The sequence below is a fragment of the Cinclus cinclus genome, chromosome Z (assembly GCF_963662255.1).
Source record: "Cinclus cinclus chromosome Z, bCinCin1.1, whole genome shotgun sequence".
In the NCBI taxonomy this organism is placed as follows: domain Eukaryota; kingdom Metazoa; phylum Chordata; class Aves; order Passeriformes; family Cinclidae; genus Cinclus; species Cinclus cinclus.
This window is the reverse complement of record NC_085084.1, coordinates 77,480,810-77,499,120: the sequence shown is the minus strand read 5'-3', so window position 1 is coordinate 77,499,120 and position 18,311 is coordinate 77,480,810. Positions and strand designations below refer to the sequence as shown.

At 58.7% G+C, this 18,311-nt stretch overlaps 7 protein-coding genes across 7 annotated transcripts in view; 6 read left to right on the top strand and 1 right to left on the bottom strand.

Moving 5' to 3' along the window:
- The window catches only part of UBAP2 (ubiquitin associated protein 2), a 148,735-nt gene that overhangs the window by 28,688 nt on the left and 101,736 nt on the right, over nucleotides 1-18,311 (bottom strand). The gene's annotated exons all lie outside the window — the stretch shown is intronic.
- Nucleotides 1,913-2,494, top strand: LOC134056611 (interferon-like). The gene has a single exon (XM_062513446.1). The coding sequence runs from the start codon at nucleotides 1,913-1,915 to the stop codon at nucleotides 2,492-2,494; it is 582 nt and encodes a 193-aa protein (XP_062369430.1).
- Nucleotides 4,999-5,580, top strand: LOC134056610 (interferon-like). Its single transcript, XM_062513444.1, has one exon. It carries the CDS (start codon nucleotides 4,999-5,001, stop codon nucleotides 5,578-5,580), a length of 582 nt encoding a protein of 193 aa, XP_062369428.1.
- LOC134056609 (interferon-like) lies at nucleotides 8,085-8,666 on the top strand. Its single transcript, XM_062513443.1, has one exon. The coding sequence runs from the start codon at nucleotides 8,085-8,087 to the stop codon at nucleotides 8,664-8,666; it is 582 nt and encodes a 193-aa protein (XP_062369427.1).
- On the top strand, nucleotides 11,171-11,752 carry LOC134056608 (interferon-like). The gene has a single exon (XM_062513442.1). The coding sequence runs from the start codon at nucleotides 11,171-11,173 to the stop codon at nucleotides 11,750-11,752; it is 582 nt and encodes a 193-aa protein (XP_062369426.1).
- Nucleotides 14,257-14,838, top strand: LOC134056606 (interferon-like). The gene has a single exon (XM_062513441.1). It carries the CDS (start codon nucleotides 14,257-14,259, stop codon nucleotides 14,836-14,838), a length of 582 nt encoding a protein of 193 aa, XP_062369425.1.
- Nucleotides 17,343-17,924, top strand: LOC134056605 (interferon-like). Its single transcript, XM_062513440.1, has one exon. It carries the CDS (start codon nucleotides 17,343-17,345, stop codon nucleotides 17,922-17,924), a length of 582 nt encoding a protein of 193 aa, XP_062369424.1.

The following is an 18,311-nucleotide window of genomic DNA, read 5'->3' as shown; positions in this document are numbered from 1 at the left end:
AACCATGCCTCTCTGACTTAGACACAAGGACGTCGTGCGGGACAGCGTCAAACACTTTGCACGATTCCAGGCACGCCACGTCGCTCCCTCTTGCCCCTGTCCAACAGTGCTGTGCAGAGCCCTGACCACAGAACATCACCAAAACTGCCACCAATGGCCAGCTTCCACTTTGGAAAGCCATCTTCCCTGTTACCAATCACCTCCTTCTTCTCCATACACATTAGCGCAATTTCCCTTGCCCGGAGAAGCAGCCTCATCGCCTTGCCGGGAACAAAGCTCACACTCGCTGCTCCGTAGTTCCCACGCTCTCCTGCTTTTCCCTTTGTAAAAACAGCGCCTAAATTCCCCTTCTTCCACTTCCCGGGCACTTTGACTGACACACACCAGTTCCCAAAAACGATCCACGCCGGCCTAGCAACTCCATCTGACAATTCCCTCCTCACAGGACTCACAGCTGAATCTCACCAGGACCCGGGCACTTCCACATACTCAGGTTCCCTGCATGGCCTCAACCCTCATCCTATCCTACACCGGCCGTGGGACCTTCTTGCTTCATGCAGGGCTCCCACCGTTTGCCTTGCACGACTTCCGCAGTGCCGCTGCAGCTCACTCACACACAAGGCTGCAACCACCGACTCGTCCCCACAGCCTCTTTTCCCTGAAAGTCTAAAACTTTCAAATCCCACGATCCACTCAAAGGGACAATCCCGCCATGGCCCCAACAGGCCAGCCCTTATCATCCCCACGCAGATCTGAAAATACCACCAATTCCTCTTCACCGCTCCCCACAGTTCGGGCCTTTCTTTCAAGGCATCTGAAACTCCCGGCAAGTCTTCTCGACCCCAGCTCAGGAAGCTCAGCTCCCCCAGCCTTTCTCACAAGCGACGTGCTCTGCTCCCCTCTGCATCCGCACAGCCATCCCCTCCGAGAGCTCCGCACCTCTCATCAACTAGAGAGCGCTGAAGGCGACGCCCTGTCCCAGGGGAGGCCTACGGCAATCCTAAGACACAACTCCGTTGCTTTGACGGACGACACTCTCCTTTCGCTCTCTGGCTGCCTCATCCGCACAAGCAAGGCAAACACAACCGCACCCTCACTCTGGGGCTGAACACACAGGACCACAGACACCGAGCAAGAAACACACGAGCAGCAAAGCTCTTCCTCTTTTCCTACTCCTTCCTCACTGAGCCTCCTTTCTCACGGCTTGCTGCCCTGACACCTCCGCTTCCAAGACTGCACCTACGGCACCTCCACGCACAAACAACTCCTGGCCTCCAAAGCCCACGCACAGCCCCTTGCACACTGCCACTGCCCCGGGCGTTCACTGCATAACCCGCCTGAGATACCCAGGCCCGGCCCACTTGACATCACTGCACATCCTCAGCAACCACAAAAGGAAAACGGTGGCTAAGATGAAAAGAAAGGCAAGCCACAAAGTGAAAGGAAAAATGACCACAGCCACCAGCAGGCCTTTGCAGGTGGAAACCAAGCTTAGGCACAAAGGAGACTTCAGCTGCTCCCTACAGGCCCTAAAGCTGGCGCTGCAGCTGAAAGGGAACAGCCAGCACCCCTCCGAAACACACCTGACCCTGACGCCTCTGAGGCAGCGCTTTCACAACCCCGTTCACCCGCTACTGCCGCTCTTCCACGACACGCCACCGCCACCACAATCCCCAACCACGGACACCCCAACAAAACACTGCCCCGAGACCACCACAGCCACCAGCCCAGACTGGAAAGCGCGGGCGGAAACTCCCAGCAATCAGAAAGCGATGAAGGGAAAGCTGCCGCCGTACAAAGCCGCACGCCCGGCAGCACCCCAAGCACAGCCGCCACCGGCACCACCAGCGCTAGCCAGCCAGCCTCACCAGGCTCCTGCCCAGCACCGCCCGACAGCACCCACACCCCCACCATGCCCGCGCCCACAGCCCCACAGCCACGCCTGCTGCACGCAGCCCCGGCGCTCCTGCTCCTCCTCACCGCTCTCGCCACCACCCTCGCCTGCCAGCAGCTCTGGACACACCACGACACCTTCCCCGACGACGCCCTGCGCCTCCTCCAGGACATGGCTCCCAGCCACACGCAGCCCTGCCACCTCCAAGAGCCGCCCTGCTTCCCCGACACCCTCCTGCACAGGAACCTCCACCCGCACCAAGCCGCCGCCACCGCCCTACGCATCCTCCAGCACCTCTTCCACACCCTCAGCAGGAGCAGCAGCAGCCAGCACTGGCCCAGCCAGGCTCACAACGACCTCCTCAACAAACTCCAGCACCACATCCACCACCTCGAGCAGTGCCTCCCCGACAACGCCAACGTCACCACGCTCTTCAAAGGACCACGCAACCCGCTGCTCACCATCAACAAGTACTTCAGGGACATCCAGCTCTTCCTCCACGCCCACAACCACAGCGCCTGCGCCTGGGACCACGTCCGCCTCGAAGCTCGCGCCTCTCTACAGCACCTCCACAGCCTCACACGCACCATGCGCCGCTAGCACAAACACCCACACACCAACCCAGCCCCACGCCCCCACACCTGCGCCCCAAACCCACCTCACCCCCCAGCCTGGGACAACGCACACGCCTCTACCCGCTCCACGGCACCCGCAGACTACAACCACTGCGTCTCCATTGATACAGCCTCTGCCAGGGATTCGGACAACGGACTTGCTCTGCTTATTTACAGAACGACCTATTTATTTATTTAATTATTTATTTAATTATTTATTCAACTATCTCTTTATTGATTCACCTATTTATTTTTCTACTCGCTCACTTTCTTATGCCACAGAAAATAAAGACCTATGACAAAAAGGCACTCGCCACCGCCTCTCGTCTCACTAGCGCTGCAGCCACTCTTTGCGCCAGGGCAAAGCCATCTCCGCTCAACACCTGCGCCAAGAAGCCCTGCTGCAAACAGCCCCTGCCCACTCTTCCCAATGGCACCTGCCCAAGCACCATCCCGCAGCAACCCCTTTGGAAAAACACTGCTAGCTTTTGGCCAGCCCCAAAAATGCCAACACCCTAGAGGCTGGAAAGAACCGCTGCGGCTCATCTGCCTTATCCACACCGTGCTCCAGCCATCCAAACCATGCCTCTCTGACTTAGACACAAGGACGTCGTGCGGGACAGCGTCAAACACTTTGCACGATTCCAGGCACGCCACGTCGCTCCCTCTTGCCCCTGTCCAACAGTGCTGTGCAGAGCCCTGACCACAGAACATCACCAAAACTGCCACCAATGGCCAGCTTCCACTTTGGAAAGCCATCTTCCCTGTTACCAATCACCTCCTTCTTCTCCATACACATTAGCGCAATTTCCCTTGCCCGGAGAAGCAGCCTCATCGCCTTGCCGGGAACAAAGCTCACACTCGCTGCTCCGTAGTTCCCACGCTCTCCTGCTTTTCCCTTTGTAAAAACAGCGCCTAAATTCCCCTTCTTCCACTTCCCGGGCACTTTGACTGACACACACCAGTTCCCAAAAACGATCCACGCCGGCCTAGCAACTCCATCTGACAATTCCCTCCTCACAGGACTCACAGCTGAATCTCACCAGGACCCGGGCACTTCCACATACTCAGGTTCCCTGCATGGCCTCAACCCTCATCCTATCCTACACCGGCCGTGGGACCTTCTTGCTTCATGCAGGGCTCCCACCGTTTGCCTTGCACGACTTCCGCAGTGCCGCTGCAGCTCACTCACACACAAGGCTGCAACCACCGACTCGTCCCCACAGCCTCTTTTCCCTGAAAGTCTAAAACTTTCAAATCCCACGATCCACTCAAAGGGACAATCCCGCCATGGCCCCAACAGGCCAGCCCTTATCATCCCCACGCAGATCTGAAAATACCACCAATTCCTCTTCACCGCTCCCCACAGTTCGGGCCTTTCTTTCAAGGCATCTGAAACTCCCGGCAAGTCTTCTCGACCCCAGCTCAGGAAGCTCAGCTCCCCCAGCCTTTCTCACAAGCGACGTGCTCTGCTCCCCTCTGCATCCGCACAGCCATCCCCTCCGAGAGCTCCGCACCTCTCATCAACTAGAGAGCGCTGAAGGCGACGCCCTGTCCCAGGGGAGGCCTACGGCAATCCTAAGACACAACTCCGTTGCTTTGACGGACGACACTCTCCTTTCGCTCTCTGGCTGCCTCATCCGCACAAGCAAGGCAAACACAACCGCACCCTCACTCTGGGGCTGAACACACAGGACCACAGACACCGAGCAAGAAACACACGAGCAGCAAAGCTCTTCCTCTTTTCCTACTCCTTCCTCACTGAGCCTCCTTTCTCACGGCTTGCTGCCCTGACACCTCCGCTTCCAAGACTGCACCTACGGCACCTCCACGCACAAACAACTCCTGGCCTCCAAAGCCCACGCACAGCCCCTTGCACACTGCCACTGCCCCGGGCGTTCACTGCATAACCCGCCTGAGATACCCAGGCCCGGCCCACTTGACATCACTGCACATCCTCAGCAACCACAAAAGGAAAACGGTGGCTAAGATGAAAAGAAAGGCAAGCCACAAAGTGAAAGGAAAAATGACCACAGCCACCAGCAGGCCTTTGCAGGTGGAAACCAAGCTTAGGCACAAAGGAGACTTCAGCTGCTCCCTACAGGCCCTAAAGCTGGCGCTGCAGCTGAAAGGGAACAGCCAGCACCCCTCCGAAACACACCTGACCCTGACGCCTCTGAGGCAGCGCTTTCACAACCCCGTTCACCCGCTACTGCCGCTCTTCCACGACACGCCACCGCCACCACAATCCCCAACCACGGACACCCCAACAAAACACTGCCCCGAGACCACCACAGCCACCAGCCCAGACTGGAAAGCGCGGGCGGAAACTCCCAGCAATCAGAAAGCGATGAAGGGAAAGCTGCCGCCGTACAAAGCCGCACGCCCGGCAGCACCCCAAGCACAGCCGCCACCGGCACCACCAGCGCTAGCCAGCCAGCCTCACCAGGCTCCTGCCCAGCACCGCCCGACAGCACCCACACCCCCACCATGCCCGCGCCCACAGCCCCACAGCCACGCCTGCTGCACGCAGCCCCGGCGCTCCTGCTCCTCCTCACCGCTCTCGCCACCACCCTCGCCTGCCAGCAGCTCTGGACACACCACGACACCTTCCCCGACGACGCCCTGCGCCTCCTCCAGGACATGGCTCCCAGCCACACGCAGCCCTGCCACCTCCAAGAGCCGCCCTGCTTCCCCGACACCCTCCTGCACAGGAACCTCCACCCGCACCAAGCCGCCGCCACCGCCCTACGCATCCTCCAGCACCTCTTCCACACCCTCAGCAGGAGCAGCAGCAGCCAGCACTGGCCCAGCCAGGCTCACAACGACCTCCTCAACAAACTCCAGCACCACATCCACCACCTCGAGCAGTGCCTCCCCGACAACGCCAACGTCACCACGCTCTTCAAAGGACCACGCAACCCGCTGCTCACCATCAACAAGTACTTCAGGGACATCCAGCTCTTCCTCCACGCCCACAACCACAGCGCCTGCGCCTGGGACCACGTCCGCCTCGAAGCTCGCGCCTCTCTACAGCACCTCCACAGCCTCACACGCACCATGCGCCGCTAGCACAAACACCCACACACCAACCCAGCCCCACGCCCCCACACCTGCGCCCCAAACCCACCTCACCCCCCAGCCTGGGACAACGCACACGCCTCTACCCGCTCCACGGCACCCGCAGACTACAACCACTGCGTCTCCATTGATACAGCCTCTGCCAGGGATTCGGACAACGGACTTGCTCTGCTTATTTACAGAACGACCTATTTATTTATTTAATTATTTAATTAATTATTTATTCAACTATCTCTTTATTGATTCACCTATTTATTTTTCTACTCGCTCACTTTCTTATGCCACAAACAATAAAGACCTATGACAAAAAGGCACTCGCCACCGCCTCTCGTCTCACTAGCGCTGCAGCCACTCTTTGCGCCAGGGCAAAGCCATCTCCGCTCAACACCTGCGCCAAGAAGCCCTGCTGCAAACAGCCCCTGCCCACTCTTCCCAATGGCACCTGCCCAAGCACCATCCCGCAGCAACCCCTTTGGAAAAACACTGCTAGCTTTTGGCCAGCCCCAAAAATGCCAACACCCTAGAGGCTGGAAAGAACCGCTGCGGCTCATCTGCCTTATCCACACCGTGCTCCAGCCATCCAAACCATGCCTCTCTGACTTAGACACAAGGACGTCGTGCGGGACAGCGTCAAACACTTTGCACGATTCCAGGCACGCCACGTCGCTCCCTCTTGCCCCTGTCCAACAGTGCTGTGCAGAGCCCTGACCACAGAACATCACCAAAACTGCCACCAATGGCCAGCTTCCACTTTGGAAAGCCATCTTCCCTGTTACCAATCACCTCCTTCTTCTCCATACACATTAGCGCAATTTCCCTTGCCCGGAGAAGCAGCCTCATCGCCTTGCCGGGAACAAAGCTCACACTCGCTGCTCCGTAGTTCCCACGCTCTCCTGCTTTTCCCTTTGTAAAAACAGCGCCTAAATTCCCCTTCTTCCACTTCCCGGGCACTTTGACTGACACACACCAGTTCCCAAAAACGATCCACGCCGGCCTAGCAACTCCATCTGACAATTCCCTCCTCACAGGACTCACAGCTGAATCTCACCAGGACCCGGGCACTTCCACATACTCAGGTTCCCTGCATGGCCTCAACCCTCATCCTATCCTACACCGGCCGTGGGACCTTCTTGCTTCATGCAGGGCTCCCACCGTTTGCCTTGCACGACTTCCGCAGTGCCGCTGCAGCTCACTCACACACAAGGCTGCAACCACCGACTCGTCCCCACAGCCTCTTTTCCCTGAAAGTCTAAAACTTTCAAATCCCACGATCCACTCAAAGGGACAATCCCGCCATGGCCCCAACAGGCCAGCCCTTATCATCCCCACGCAGATCTGAAAATACCACCAATTCCTCTTCACCGCTCCCCACAGTTCGGGCCTTTCTTTCAAGGCATCTGAAACTCCCGGCAAGTCTTCTCGACCCCAGCTCAGGAAGCTCAGCTCCCCCAGCCTTTCTCACAAGCGACGTGCTCTGCTCCCCTCTGCATCCGCACAGCCATCCCCTCCGAGAGCTCCGCACCTCTCATCAACTAGAGAGCGCTGAAGGCGACGCCCTGTCCCAGGGGAGGCCTACGGCAATCCTAAGACACAACTCCGTTGCTTTGACGGACGACACTCTCCTTTCGCTCTCTGGCTGCCTCATCCGCACAAGCAAGGCAAACACAACCGCACCCTCACTCTGGGGCTGAACACACAGGACCACAGACACCGAGCAAGAAACACACGAGCAGCAAAGCTCTTCCTCTTTTCCTACTCCTTCCTCACTGAGCCTCCTTTCTCACGGCTTGCTGCCCTGACACCTCCGCTTCCAAGACTGCACCTACGGCACCTCCACGCACAAACAACTCCTGGCCTCCAAAGCCCACGCACAGCCCCTTGCACACTGCCACTGCCCCGGGCGTTCACTGCATAACCCGCCTGAGATACCCAGGCCCGGCCCACTTGACATCACTGCACATCCTCAGCAACCACAAAAGGAAAACGGTGGCTAAGATGAAAAGAAAGGCAAGCCACAAAGTGAAAGGAAAAATGACCACAGCCACCAGCAGGCCTTTGCAGGTGGAAACCAAGCTTAGGCACAAAGGAGACTTCAGCTGCTCCCTACAGGCCCTAAAGCTGGCGCTGCAGCTGAAAGGGAACAGCCAGCACCCCTCCGAAACACACCTGACCCTGACGCCTCTGAGGCAGCGCTTTCACAACCCCGTTCACCCGCTACTGCCGCTCTTCCACGACACGCCACCGCCACCACAATCCCCAACCACGGACACCCCAACAAAACACTGCCCCGAGACCACCACAGCCACCAGCCCAGACTGGAAAGCGCGGGCGGAAACTCCCAGCAATCAGAAAGCGATGAAGGGAAAGCTGCCGCCGTACAAAGCCGCACGCCCGGCAGCACCCCAAGCACAGCCGCCACCGGCACCACCAGCGCTAGCCAGCCAGCCTCACCAGGCTCCTGCCCAGCACCGCCCGACAGCACCCACACCCCCACCATGCCCGCGCCCACAGCCCCACAGCCACGCCTGCCGCACGCAGCCCCGGCGCTCCTGCTCCTCCTCACCGCTCTCGCCACCACCCTCGCCTGCCAGCAGCTCTGGACACACCACGACACCTTCCCCGACGACGCCCTGCGCCTCCTCCAGGACATGGCTCCCAGCCACACGCAGCCCTGCCACCTCCAAGAGCCGCCCTGCTTCCCCGACACCCTCCTGCACAGGAACCTCCACCCGCACCAAGCCGCCGCCACCGCCCTACGCATCCTCCAGCACCTCTTCCACACCCTCAGCAGGAGCAGCAGCAGCCAGCACTGGCCCAGCCAGGCTCACAACGACCTCCTCAACGAACTCCAGCACCACATCCACCACCTCGAGCAGTGCCTCCCCGACAACGCCAACGCCACCACGCTCTTCAAAGGACCACGCAACCCGCTGCTCACCATCAACAAGTACTTCAGGGACATCCAGCTCTTCCTCCACGCCCACAACCACAGCGCCTGCGCCTGGGACCACGTCCGCCTCGAAGCTCGCGCCTCTCTACAGCACCTCCACAGCCTCACACGCACCATGCGCCGCTAGCACAAACACCCACACACCAACCCAGCCCCACGCCCCCACACCTGCGCCCCAAACCCACCTCACCCCCCAGCCTGGGACAACGCACACGCCTCTACCCGCTCCACGGCACCCGCAGACTACAACCACTGCGTCTCCATTGATACAGCCTCTGCCAGGGATTCGGACAACGGACTTGCTCTGCTTATTCACAGAACGACCTATTTATTTATTTAATTATTTATTTAATTATTTATTCAACTATCTCTTTATTGATTCACCTATTTATTTTTCTACTCGCTCACTTTCTTATGCCACAGAAAATAAAGACCTATGACAAAAAGGCACTCGCCACCGCCTCTCGTCTCACTAGCGCTGCAGCCACTCTTTGCGCCAGGGCAAAGCCATCTCCGCTCAACACCTGCGCCAAGAAGCCCTGCTGCAAACAGCCCCTGCCCACTCTTCCCAATGGCACCTGCCCAAGCACCATCCCGCAGCAACCCCTTTGGAAAAACACTGCTAGCTTTTGGCCAGCCCCAAAAATGCCAACACCCTAGAGGCTGGAAAGAACCGCTGCGGCTCATCTGCCTTATCCACACCGTGCTCCAGCCATCCAAACCATGCCTCTCTGACTTAGACACAAGGACGTCGTGCGGGACAGCGTCAAACACTTTGCACGATTCCAGGCACGCCACGTCGCTCCCTCTTGCCCCTGTCCAACAGTGCTGTGCAGAGCCCTGACCACAGAACATCACCAAAACTGCCACCAATGGCCAGCTTCCACTTTGGAAAGCCATCTTCCCTGTTACCAATCACCTCCTTCTTCTCCATACACATTAGCGCAATTTCCCTTGCCCGGAGAAGCAGCCTCATCGCCTTGCCGGGAACAAAGCTCACACTCGCTGCTCCGTAGTTCCCACGCTCTCCTGCTTTTCCCTTTGTAAAAACAGCGCCTAAATTCCCCTTCTTCCACTTCCCGGGCACTTTGACTGACACACACCAGTTCCCAAAAACGATCCACGCCGGCCTAGCAACTCCATCTGACAATTCCCTCCTCACAGGACTCACAGCTGAATCTCACCAGGACCCGGGCACTTCCACATACTCAGGTTCCCTGCATGGCCTCAACCCTCATCCTATCCTACACCGGCCGTGGGACCTTCTTGCTTCATGCAGGGCTCCCACCGTTTGCCTTGCACGACTTCCGCAGTGCCGCTGCAGCTCACTCACACACAAGGCTGCAACCACCGACTCGTCCCCACAGCCTCTTTTCCCTGAAAGTCTAAAACTTTCAAATCCCACGATCCACTCAAAGGGACAATCCCGCCATGGCCCCAACAGGCCAGCCCTTATCATCCCCACGCAGATCTGAAAATACCACCAATTCCTCTTCACCGCTCCCCACAGTTCGGGCCTTTCTTTCAAGGCATCTGAAACTCCCGGCAAGTCTTCTCGACCCCAGCTCAGGAAGCTCAGCTCCCCCAGCCTTTCTCACAAGCGACGTGCTCTGCTCCCCTCTGCATCCGCACAGCCATCCCCTCCGAGAGCTCCGCACCTCTCATCAACTAGAGAGCGCTGAAGGCGACGCCCTGTCCCAGGGGAGGCCTACGGCAATCCTAAGACACAACTCCGTTGCTTTGACGGACGACACTCTCCTTTCGCTCTCTGGCTGCCTCATCCGCACAAGCAAGGCAAACACAACCGCACCCTCACTCTGGGGCTGAACACACAGGACCACAGACACCGAGCAAGAAACACACGAGCAGCAAAGCTCTTCCTCTTTTCCTACTCCTTCCTCACTGAGCCTCCTTTCTCACGGCTTGCTGCCCTGACACCTCCGCTTCCAAGACTGCACCTACGGCACCTCCACGCACAAACAACTCCTGGCCTCCAAAGCCCACGCACAGCCCCTTGCACACTGCCACTGCCCCGGGCGTTCACTGCATAACCCGCCTGAGATACCCAGGCCCGGCCCACTTGACATCACTGCACATCCTCAGCAACCACAAAAGGAAAACGGTGGCTAAGATGAAAAGAAAGGCAAGCCACAAAGTGAAAGGAAAAATGACCACAGCCACCAGCAGGCCTTTGCAGGTGGAAACCAAGCTTAGGCACAAAGGAGACTTCAGCTGCTCCCTACAGGCCCTAAAGCTGGCGCTGCAGCTGAAAGGGAACAGCCAGCACCCCTCCGAAACACACCTGACCCTGACGCCTCTGAGGCAGCGCTTTCACAACCCCGTTCACCCGCTACTGCCGCTCTTCCACGACACGCCACCGCCACCACAATCCCCAACCACGGACACCCCAACAAAACACTGCCCCGAGACCACCACAGCCACCAGCCCAGACTGGAAAGCGCGGGCGGAAACTCCCAGCAATCAGAAAGCGATGAAGGGAAAGCTGCCGCCGTACAAAGCCGCACGCCCGGCAGCACCCCAAGCACAGCCGCCACCGGCACCACCAGCGCTAGCCAGCCAGCCTCACCAGGCTCCTGCCCAGCACCGCCCGACAGCACCCACACCCCCACCATGCCCGCGCCCACAGCCCCACAGCCACGCCTGCTGCACGCAGCCCCGGCGCTCCTGCTCCTCCTCACCGCTCTCGCCACCACCCTCGCCTGCCAGCAGCTCTGGACACACCACGACACCTTCCCCGACGACGCCCTGCGCCTCCTCCAGGACATGGCTCCCAGCCACACGCAGCCCTGCCACCTCCAAGAGCCGCCCTGCTTCCCCGACACCCTCCTGCACAGGAACCTCCACCCGCACCAAGCCGCCGCCACCGCCCTACGCATCCTCCAGCACCTCTTCCACACCCTCAGCAGGAGCAGCAGCAGCCAGCACTGGCCCAGCCAGGCTCACAACGACCTCCTCAACAAACTCCAGCACCACATCCACCACCTCGAGCAGTGCCTCCCCGACAACGCCAACGTCACCACGCTCTTCAAAGGACCACGCAACCCGCTGCTCACCATCAACAAGTACTTCAGGGACATCCAGCTCTTCCTCCACGCCCACAACCACAGCGCCTGCGCCTGGGACCACGTCCGCCTCGAAGCTCGCGCCTCTCTACAGCACCTCCACAGCCTCACACGCACCATGCGCCGCTAGCACAAACACCCACACACCAACCCAGCCCCACGCCCCCACACCTGCGCCCCAAACCCACCTCACCCCCCAGCCTGGGACAACGCACACGCCTCTACCCGCTCCACGGCACCCGCAGACTACAACCACTGCGTCTCCATTGATACAGCCTCTGCCAGGGATTCGGACAACGGACTTGCTCTGCTTATTTACAGAACGACCTATTTATTTATTTAATTATTTATTTAATTATTTATTCAACTATCTCTTTATTGATTCACCTATTTATTTTTCTACTCGCTCACTTTCTTATGCCACAGAAAATAAAGACCTATGACAAAAAGGCACTCGCCACCGCCTCTCGTCTCACTAGCGCTGCAGCCACTCTTTGCGCCAGGGCAAAGCCATCTCCGCTCAACACCTGCGCCAAGAAGCCCTGCTGCAAACAGCCCCTGCCCACTCTTCCCAATGGCACCTGCCCAAGCACCATCCCGCAGCAACCCCTTTGGAAAAACACTGCTAGCTTTTGGCCAGCCCCAAAAATGCCAACACCCTAGAGGCTGGAAAGAACCGCTGCGGCTCATCTGCCTTATCCACACCGTGCTCCAGCCATCCAAACCATGCCTCTCTGACTTAGACACAAGGACGTCGTGCGGGACAGCGTCAAACACTTTGCACGATTCCAGGCACGCCACGTCGCTCCCTCTTGCCCCTGTCCAACAGTGCTGTGCAGAGCCCTGACCACAGAACATCACCAAAACTGCCACCAATGGCCAGCTTCCACTTTGGAAAGCCATCTTCCCTGTTACCAATCACCTCCTTCTTCTCCATACACATTAGCGCAATTTCCCTTGCCCGGAGAAGCAGCCTCATCGCCTTGCCGGGAACAAAGCTCACACTCGCTGCTCCGTAGTTCCCACGCTCTCCTGCTTTTCCCTTTGTAAAAACAGCGCCTAAATTCCCCTTCTTCCACTTCCCGGGCACTTTGACTGACACACACCAGTTCCCAAAAACGATCCACGCCGGCCTAGCAACTCCATCTGACAATTCCCTCCTCACAGGACTCACAGCTGAATCTCACCAGGACCCGGGCACTTCCACATACTCAGGTTCCCTGCATGGCCTCAACCCTCATCCTATCCTACACCGGCCGTGGGACCTTCTTGCTTCATGCAGGGCTCCCACCGTTTGCCTTGCACGACTTCCGCAGTGCCGCTGCAGCTCACTCACACACAAGGCTGCAACCACCGACTCGTCCCCACAGCCTCTTTTCCCTGAAAGTCTAAAACTTTCAAATCCCACGATCCACTCAAAGGGACAATCCCGCCATGGCCCCAACAGGCCAGCCCTTATCATCCCCACGCAGATCTGAAAATACCACCAATTCCTCTTCACCGCTCCCCACAGTTCGGGCCTTTCTTTCAAGGCATCTGAAACTCCCGGCAAGTCTTCTCGACCCCAGCTCAGGAAGCTCAGCTCCCCCAGCCTTTCTCACAAGCGACGTGCTCTGCTCCCCTCTGCATCCGCACAGCCATCCCCTCCGAGAGCTCCGCACCTCTCATCAACTAGAGAGCGCTGAAGGCGACGCCCTGTCCCAGGGGAGGCCTACGGCAATCCTAAGACACAACTCCGTTGCTTTGATGGACGACACTCTCCTTTCGCTCTCTGGCTGCCTCATCCGCACAAGCAAGGCAAACACAACCGCACCCTCACTCTGGGGCTGAACACACAGGACCACAGACACCGAGCAAGAAACACACGAGCAGCAAAGCTCTTCCTCTTTTCCTACTCCTTCCTCACTGAGCCTCCTTTCTCACGGCTTGCTGCCCTGACACCTCCGCTTCCAAGACTGCACCTACGGCACCTCCACGCACAAACAACTCCTGGCCTCCAAAGCCCACGCACAGCCCCTTGCACACTGCCACTGCCCCGGGCGTTCACTGCATAACCCGCCTGAGATACCCAGGCCCGGCCCACTTGACATCACTGCACATCCTCAGCAACCACAAAAGGAAAACGGTGGCTAAGATGAAAAGAAAGGCAAGCCACAAAGTGAAAGGAAAAATGACCACAGCCACCAGCAGGCCTTTGCAGGTGGAAACCAAGCTTAGGCACAAAGGAGACTTCAGCTGCTCCCTACAGGCCCTAAAGCTGGCGCTGCAGCTGAAAGGGAACAGCCAGCACCCCTCCGAAACACACCTGACCCTGACGCCTCTGAGGCAGCGCTTTCACAACCCCGTTCACCCGCTACTGCCGCTCTTCCACGACACGCCACCGCCACCACAATCCCCAACCACGGACACCCCAACAAAACACTGCCCCGAGACCACCACAGCCACCAGCCCAGACTGGAAAGCGCGGGCGGAAACTCCCAGCAATCAGAAAGCGATGAAGGGAAAGCTGCCGCCGTACAAAGCCGCACGCCCGGCAGCACCCCAAGCACAGCCGCCACCGGCACCACCAGCGCTAGCCAGCCAGCCTCACCAGGCTCCTGCCCAGCACCGCCCGACAGCACCCACACCCCCACCATGCCCGCGCCCACAGCCCCACAGCCACGCCTGCTGCACGCAGCCCCGGCGCTCCTGCTCCTCCTCACCGCTCTCGCCACCACCCTCGCCTGCCAGCAGCTCTGGACACACCACGACACCTTCCCCGACGACGCCCTGCGCCTCCTCCAGGACATGGCTCCCAGCCACACGCAGCCCTGCCACCTCCAAGAGCCGCCCTGCTTCCCCGACACCCTCCTGCACAGGAACCTCCACCCGCACCAAGCCGCCGCCACCGCCCTACGCATCCTCCAGCACCTCTTCCACACCCTCAGCAGGAGCAGCAGCAGCCAGCACTGGCCCAGCCAGGCTCACAACGACCTCCTCAACAAACTCCAGCACCACATCCACCACCTCGAGCAGTGCCTCCCCGACAACGCCAACGTCACCACGCTCTTCAAAGGACCACGCAACCCGCTGCTCACCATCAACAAGTACTTCAGGGACATCCAGCTCTTCCTCCACGCCCACAACCACAGCGCCTGCGCCTGGGACCACGTCCGCCTCGAAGCTCGCGCCTCTCTACAGCACCTCCACAGCCTCACACGCACCATGCGCCGCTAGCACAAACACCCACACACCAACCCAGCCCCACGCCCCCACACCTGCGCCCCAAACCCACCTCACCCCCCAGCCTGGGACAACGCACACGCCTCTACCCGCTCCACGGCACCCGCAGACTACAACCACTGCGTCTCCATTGATACAGCCTCTGCCAGGGATTCGGACAACGGACTTGCTCTGCTTATTTACAGAACGACCTATTTATTTATTTAATTATTTAATTAATTATTTATTCAACTATCTCTTTATTGATTCACCTATTTATTTTTCTACTCGCTCACTTTCTTATGCCACAAACAATAAAGACCTATGACAAAAAGGCACTCGCCACCGCCTCTCGTCTCACTAGCGCTGCAGCCACTCTTTGCGCCAGGGCAAAGCCATCTCCGCTCAACACCTGCGCCAAGAAGCCCTGCTGCAAACAGCCCCTGCCCACTCTTCCCAATGGCACCTGCCCAAGCACCATCCCGCAGCAACCCCTTTGGAAAAACACTGCTAGCTTTTGGCCAGCCCCAAAAATGCCAACACCCTAGAGGCTGGAAAGAACCGCTGCGGCTCATCTGCCTTATCCACACCGTGCTCCAGCCATCCAAACCATGCCTCTCTGACTTAGACACAAGGACGTCGTGCGGGACAGCGTCAAACACTTTGCACGATTCCAGGCACGCCACGTCGCTCCCTCTTGCCCCTGTCCAACAGTGCTGTGCAGAGCCCTGACCACAGAACATCACCAAAACTGCCACCAATGGCCAGCTTCCACTTTGGAAAGCCATCTTCCCTGTTACCAATCACCTCCTTCTTCTCCATACACATTAGCGCAATTTCCCTTGCCCGGAGAAGCAGCCTCATCGCCTTGCCGGGAACAAAGCTCACACTCGCTGCTCCGTAGTTCCCACGCTCTCCTGCTTTTCCCTTTGTAAAAACAGCGCCTAAATTCCCCTTCTTCCACTTCCCGGGCACTTTGACTGACACACACCAGTTCCCAAAAACGATCCACGCCGGCCTAGCAACTCCATCTGACAATTCCCTCCTCACAGGACTCACAGCTGAATCTCACCAGGACCCGGGCACTTCCACATACTCAGGTTCCCTGCATGGCCTCAACCCTCATCCTATCCTACACCGGCCGTGGGACCTTCTTGCTTCATGCAGGGCTCCCACCGTTTGCCTTGCACGACTTCCGCAGTGCCGCTGCAGCTCACTCACACACAAGGCTGCAACCACCGACTCGTCCCCACAGCCTCTTTTCCCTGAAAGTCTAAAACTTTCAAATCCCACGATCCACTCAAAGGGACAATCCCGCCATGGCCCCAACAGGCCAGCCCTTATCATCCCCACGCAGATCTGAAAATACCACCAATTCCTCTTCACCGCTCCCCACAGTTCGGGCCTTTCTTTCAAGGCATCTGAAACTCCCGGCAAGTCTTCTCGACCCCAGCTCAGGAAGCTCAGCTCCCCCAGCCTTTCTCACAAGCGACGTGCTCTGCTCCCCTCTGCATCCGCACAGCCATCCCCTCCGAGAGCTCCGCACCTCTCATCAACTAGAGAGCGCTGAAGGCGACGCCCTGTCCCAGGGGAGGCCTACGGCAATCCTAAGACACAACTCCGTTGCTTTGACGGACGACACTCTCCTTTCGCTCTCTGGCTGCCTCATCCGCACAAGCAAGGCAAACACAACCGCACCCTCACTCTGGGGCTGAACACACAGGACCACAGACACCGAGCAAGAAACACACGAGCAGCAAAGCTCTTCCTCTTTTCCTACTCCTTCCTCACTGAGCCTCCTTTCTCACGGCTTGCTGCCCTGACACCTCCGCTTCCAAGACTGCACCTACGGCACCTCCACGCACAAACAACTCCTGGCCTCCAAAGCCCACGCACAGCCCCTTGCACACTGCCACTGCCCCAGGCGTTCACTGCATAACCCGCCTGAGATACCCAGGCCCGGCCCACTTGACATCACTGCACATCCTCAGCAACCACAAAAGGAAAACGGTGGCTAAGATGAAAAGAAAGGCAAGCCACAAAGTGAAAGGAAAAATGACCACAGCCACCAGCAGGCCTTTGCAGGTGGAAACCAAGCTTAGGCACAAAGGAGACTTCAGCTGCTCCCTACAGGCCCTAAAGCTGGCGCTGCAGCTGAAAGGGAACAGCCAGCACCCCTCCGAAACACACCTGACCCTGACGCCTCTGAGGCAGCGCTTTCACAACCCCGTTCACCCGCTACTGCCGCTCTTCCACGACACGCCACCGCCACCACAATCCCCAACCACGGACACCCCAACAAAACACTGCCCCGAGACCACCACAGCCACCAGCCCAGACTGGAAAGCGCGGGCGGAAACTCCCAGCAATCAGAAAGCGATGAAGGGAAAGCTGCCGCCGTACAAAGCCGCACGCCCGGCAGCACCCCAAGCACAGCCGCCACCGGCACCACCAGCGCTAGCCAGCCAGCCTCACCAGGCTCCTGCCCAGCACCGCCCGACAGCACCCACACCCCCACCATGCCCGCGCCCACAGCCCCACAGCCACGCCTGCTGCACGCAGCCCCGGCGCTCCTGCTCCTCCTCACCGCTCTCGCCACCACCCTCGCCTGCCAGCAGCTCTGGACACACCACGACACCTTCCCCGACGACGCCCTGCGCCTCCTCCAGGACATGGCTCCCAGCCACACGCAGCCCTGCCACCTCCAAGAGCCGCCCTGCTTCCCCGACACCCTCCTGCACAGGAACCTCCACCCGCACCAAGCCGCCGCCACCGCCCTACGCATCCTCCAGCACCTCTTCCACACCCTCAGCAGGAGCAGCAGCAGCCAGCACTGGCCCAGCCAGGCTCACAACGACCTCCTCAACAAACTCCAGCACCACATCCACCACCTCGAGCAGTGCCTCCCCGACAACGCCAACGTCACCACGCTCTTCAAAGGACCACGCAACCCGCTGCTCACCATCAACAAGTACTTCAGGGACATCCAGCTCTTCCTCCACGCCCACAACCACAGCGCCTGCGCCTGGGACCACGTCCGCCTCGAAGCTCGCGCCTCTCTACAGCACCTCCACAGCCTCACACGCACCATGCGCCGCTAGCACAAACACCCACACACCAACCCAGCCCCACGCCCCCACACCTGCGCCCCAAACCCACCTCACCCCCCAGCCTGGGACAACGCACACGCCTCTACCCGCTCCACGGCACCCGCAGACTACAACCACTGCGTCTCCATTGATACAGCCTCTGCCAGGGATTCGGACAACGGACTTGCTCTGCTTATTTACAGAACGACCTATTTATTTATTTAATTATTTATTTAATTATTTATTCAACTATCTCTTTATTGATTCACCTATTTATTTTTCTACTCGCTCACTTTCTTATGCCACAGAAAATAAAGACCTATGACAAAAAGGCACTCGCCACCGCCTCTCGTCTCACTAGCGCTGCAGCCACTCTTTGCGCCAGGGCAAAGCCATCTC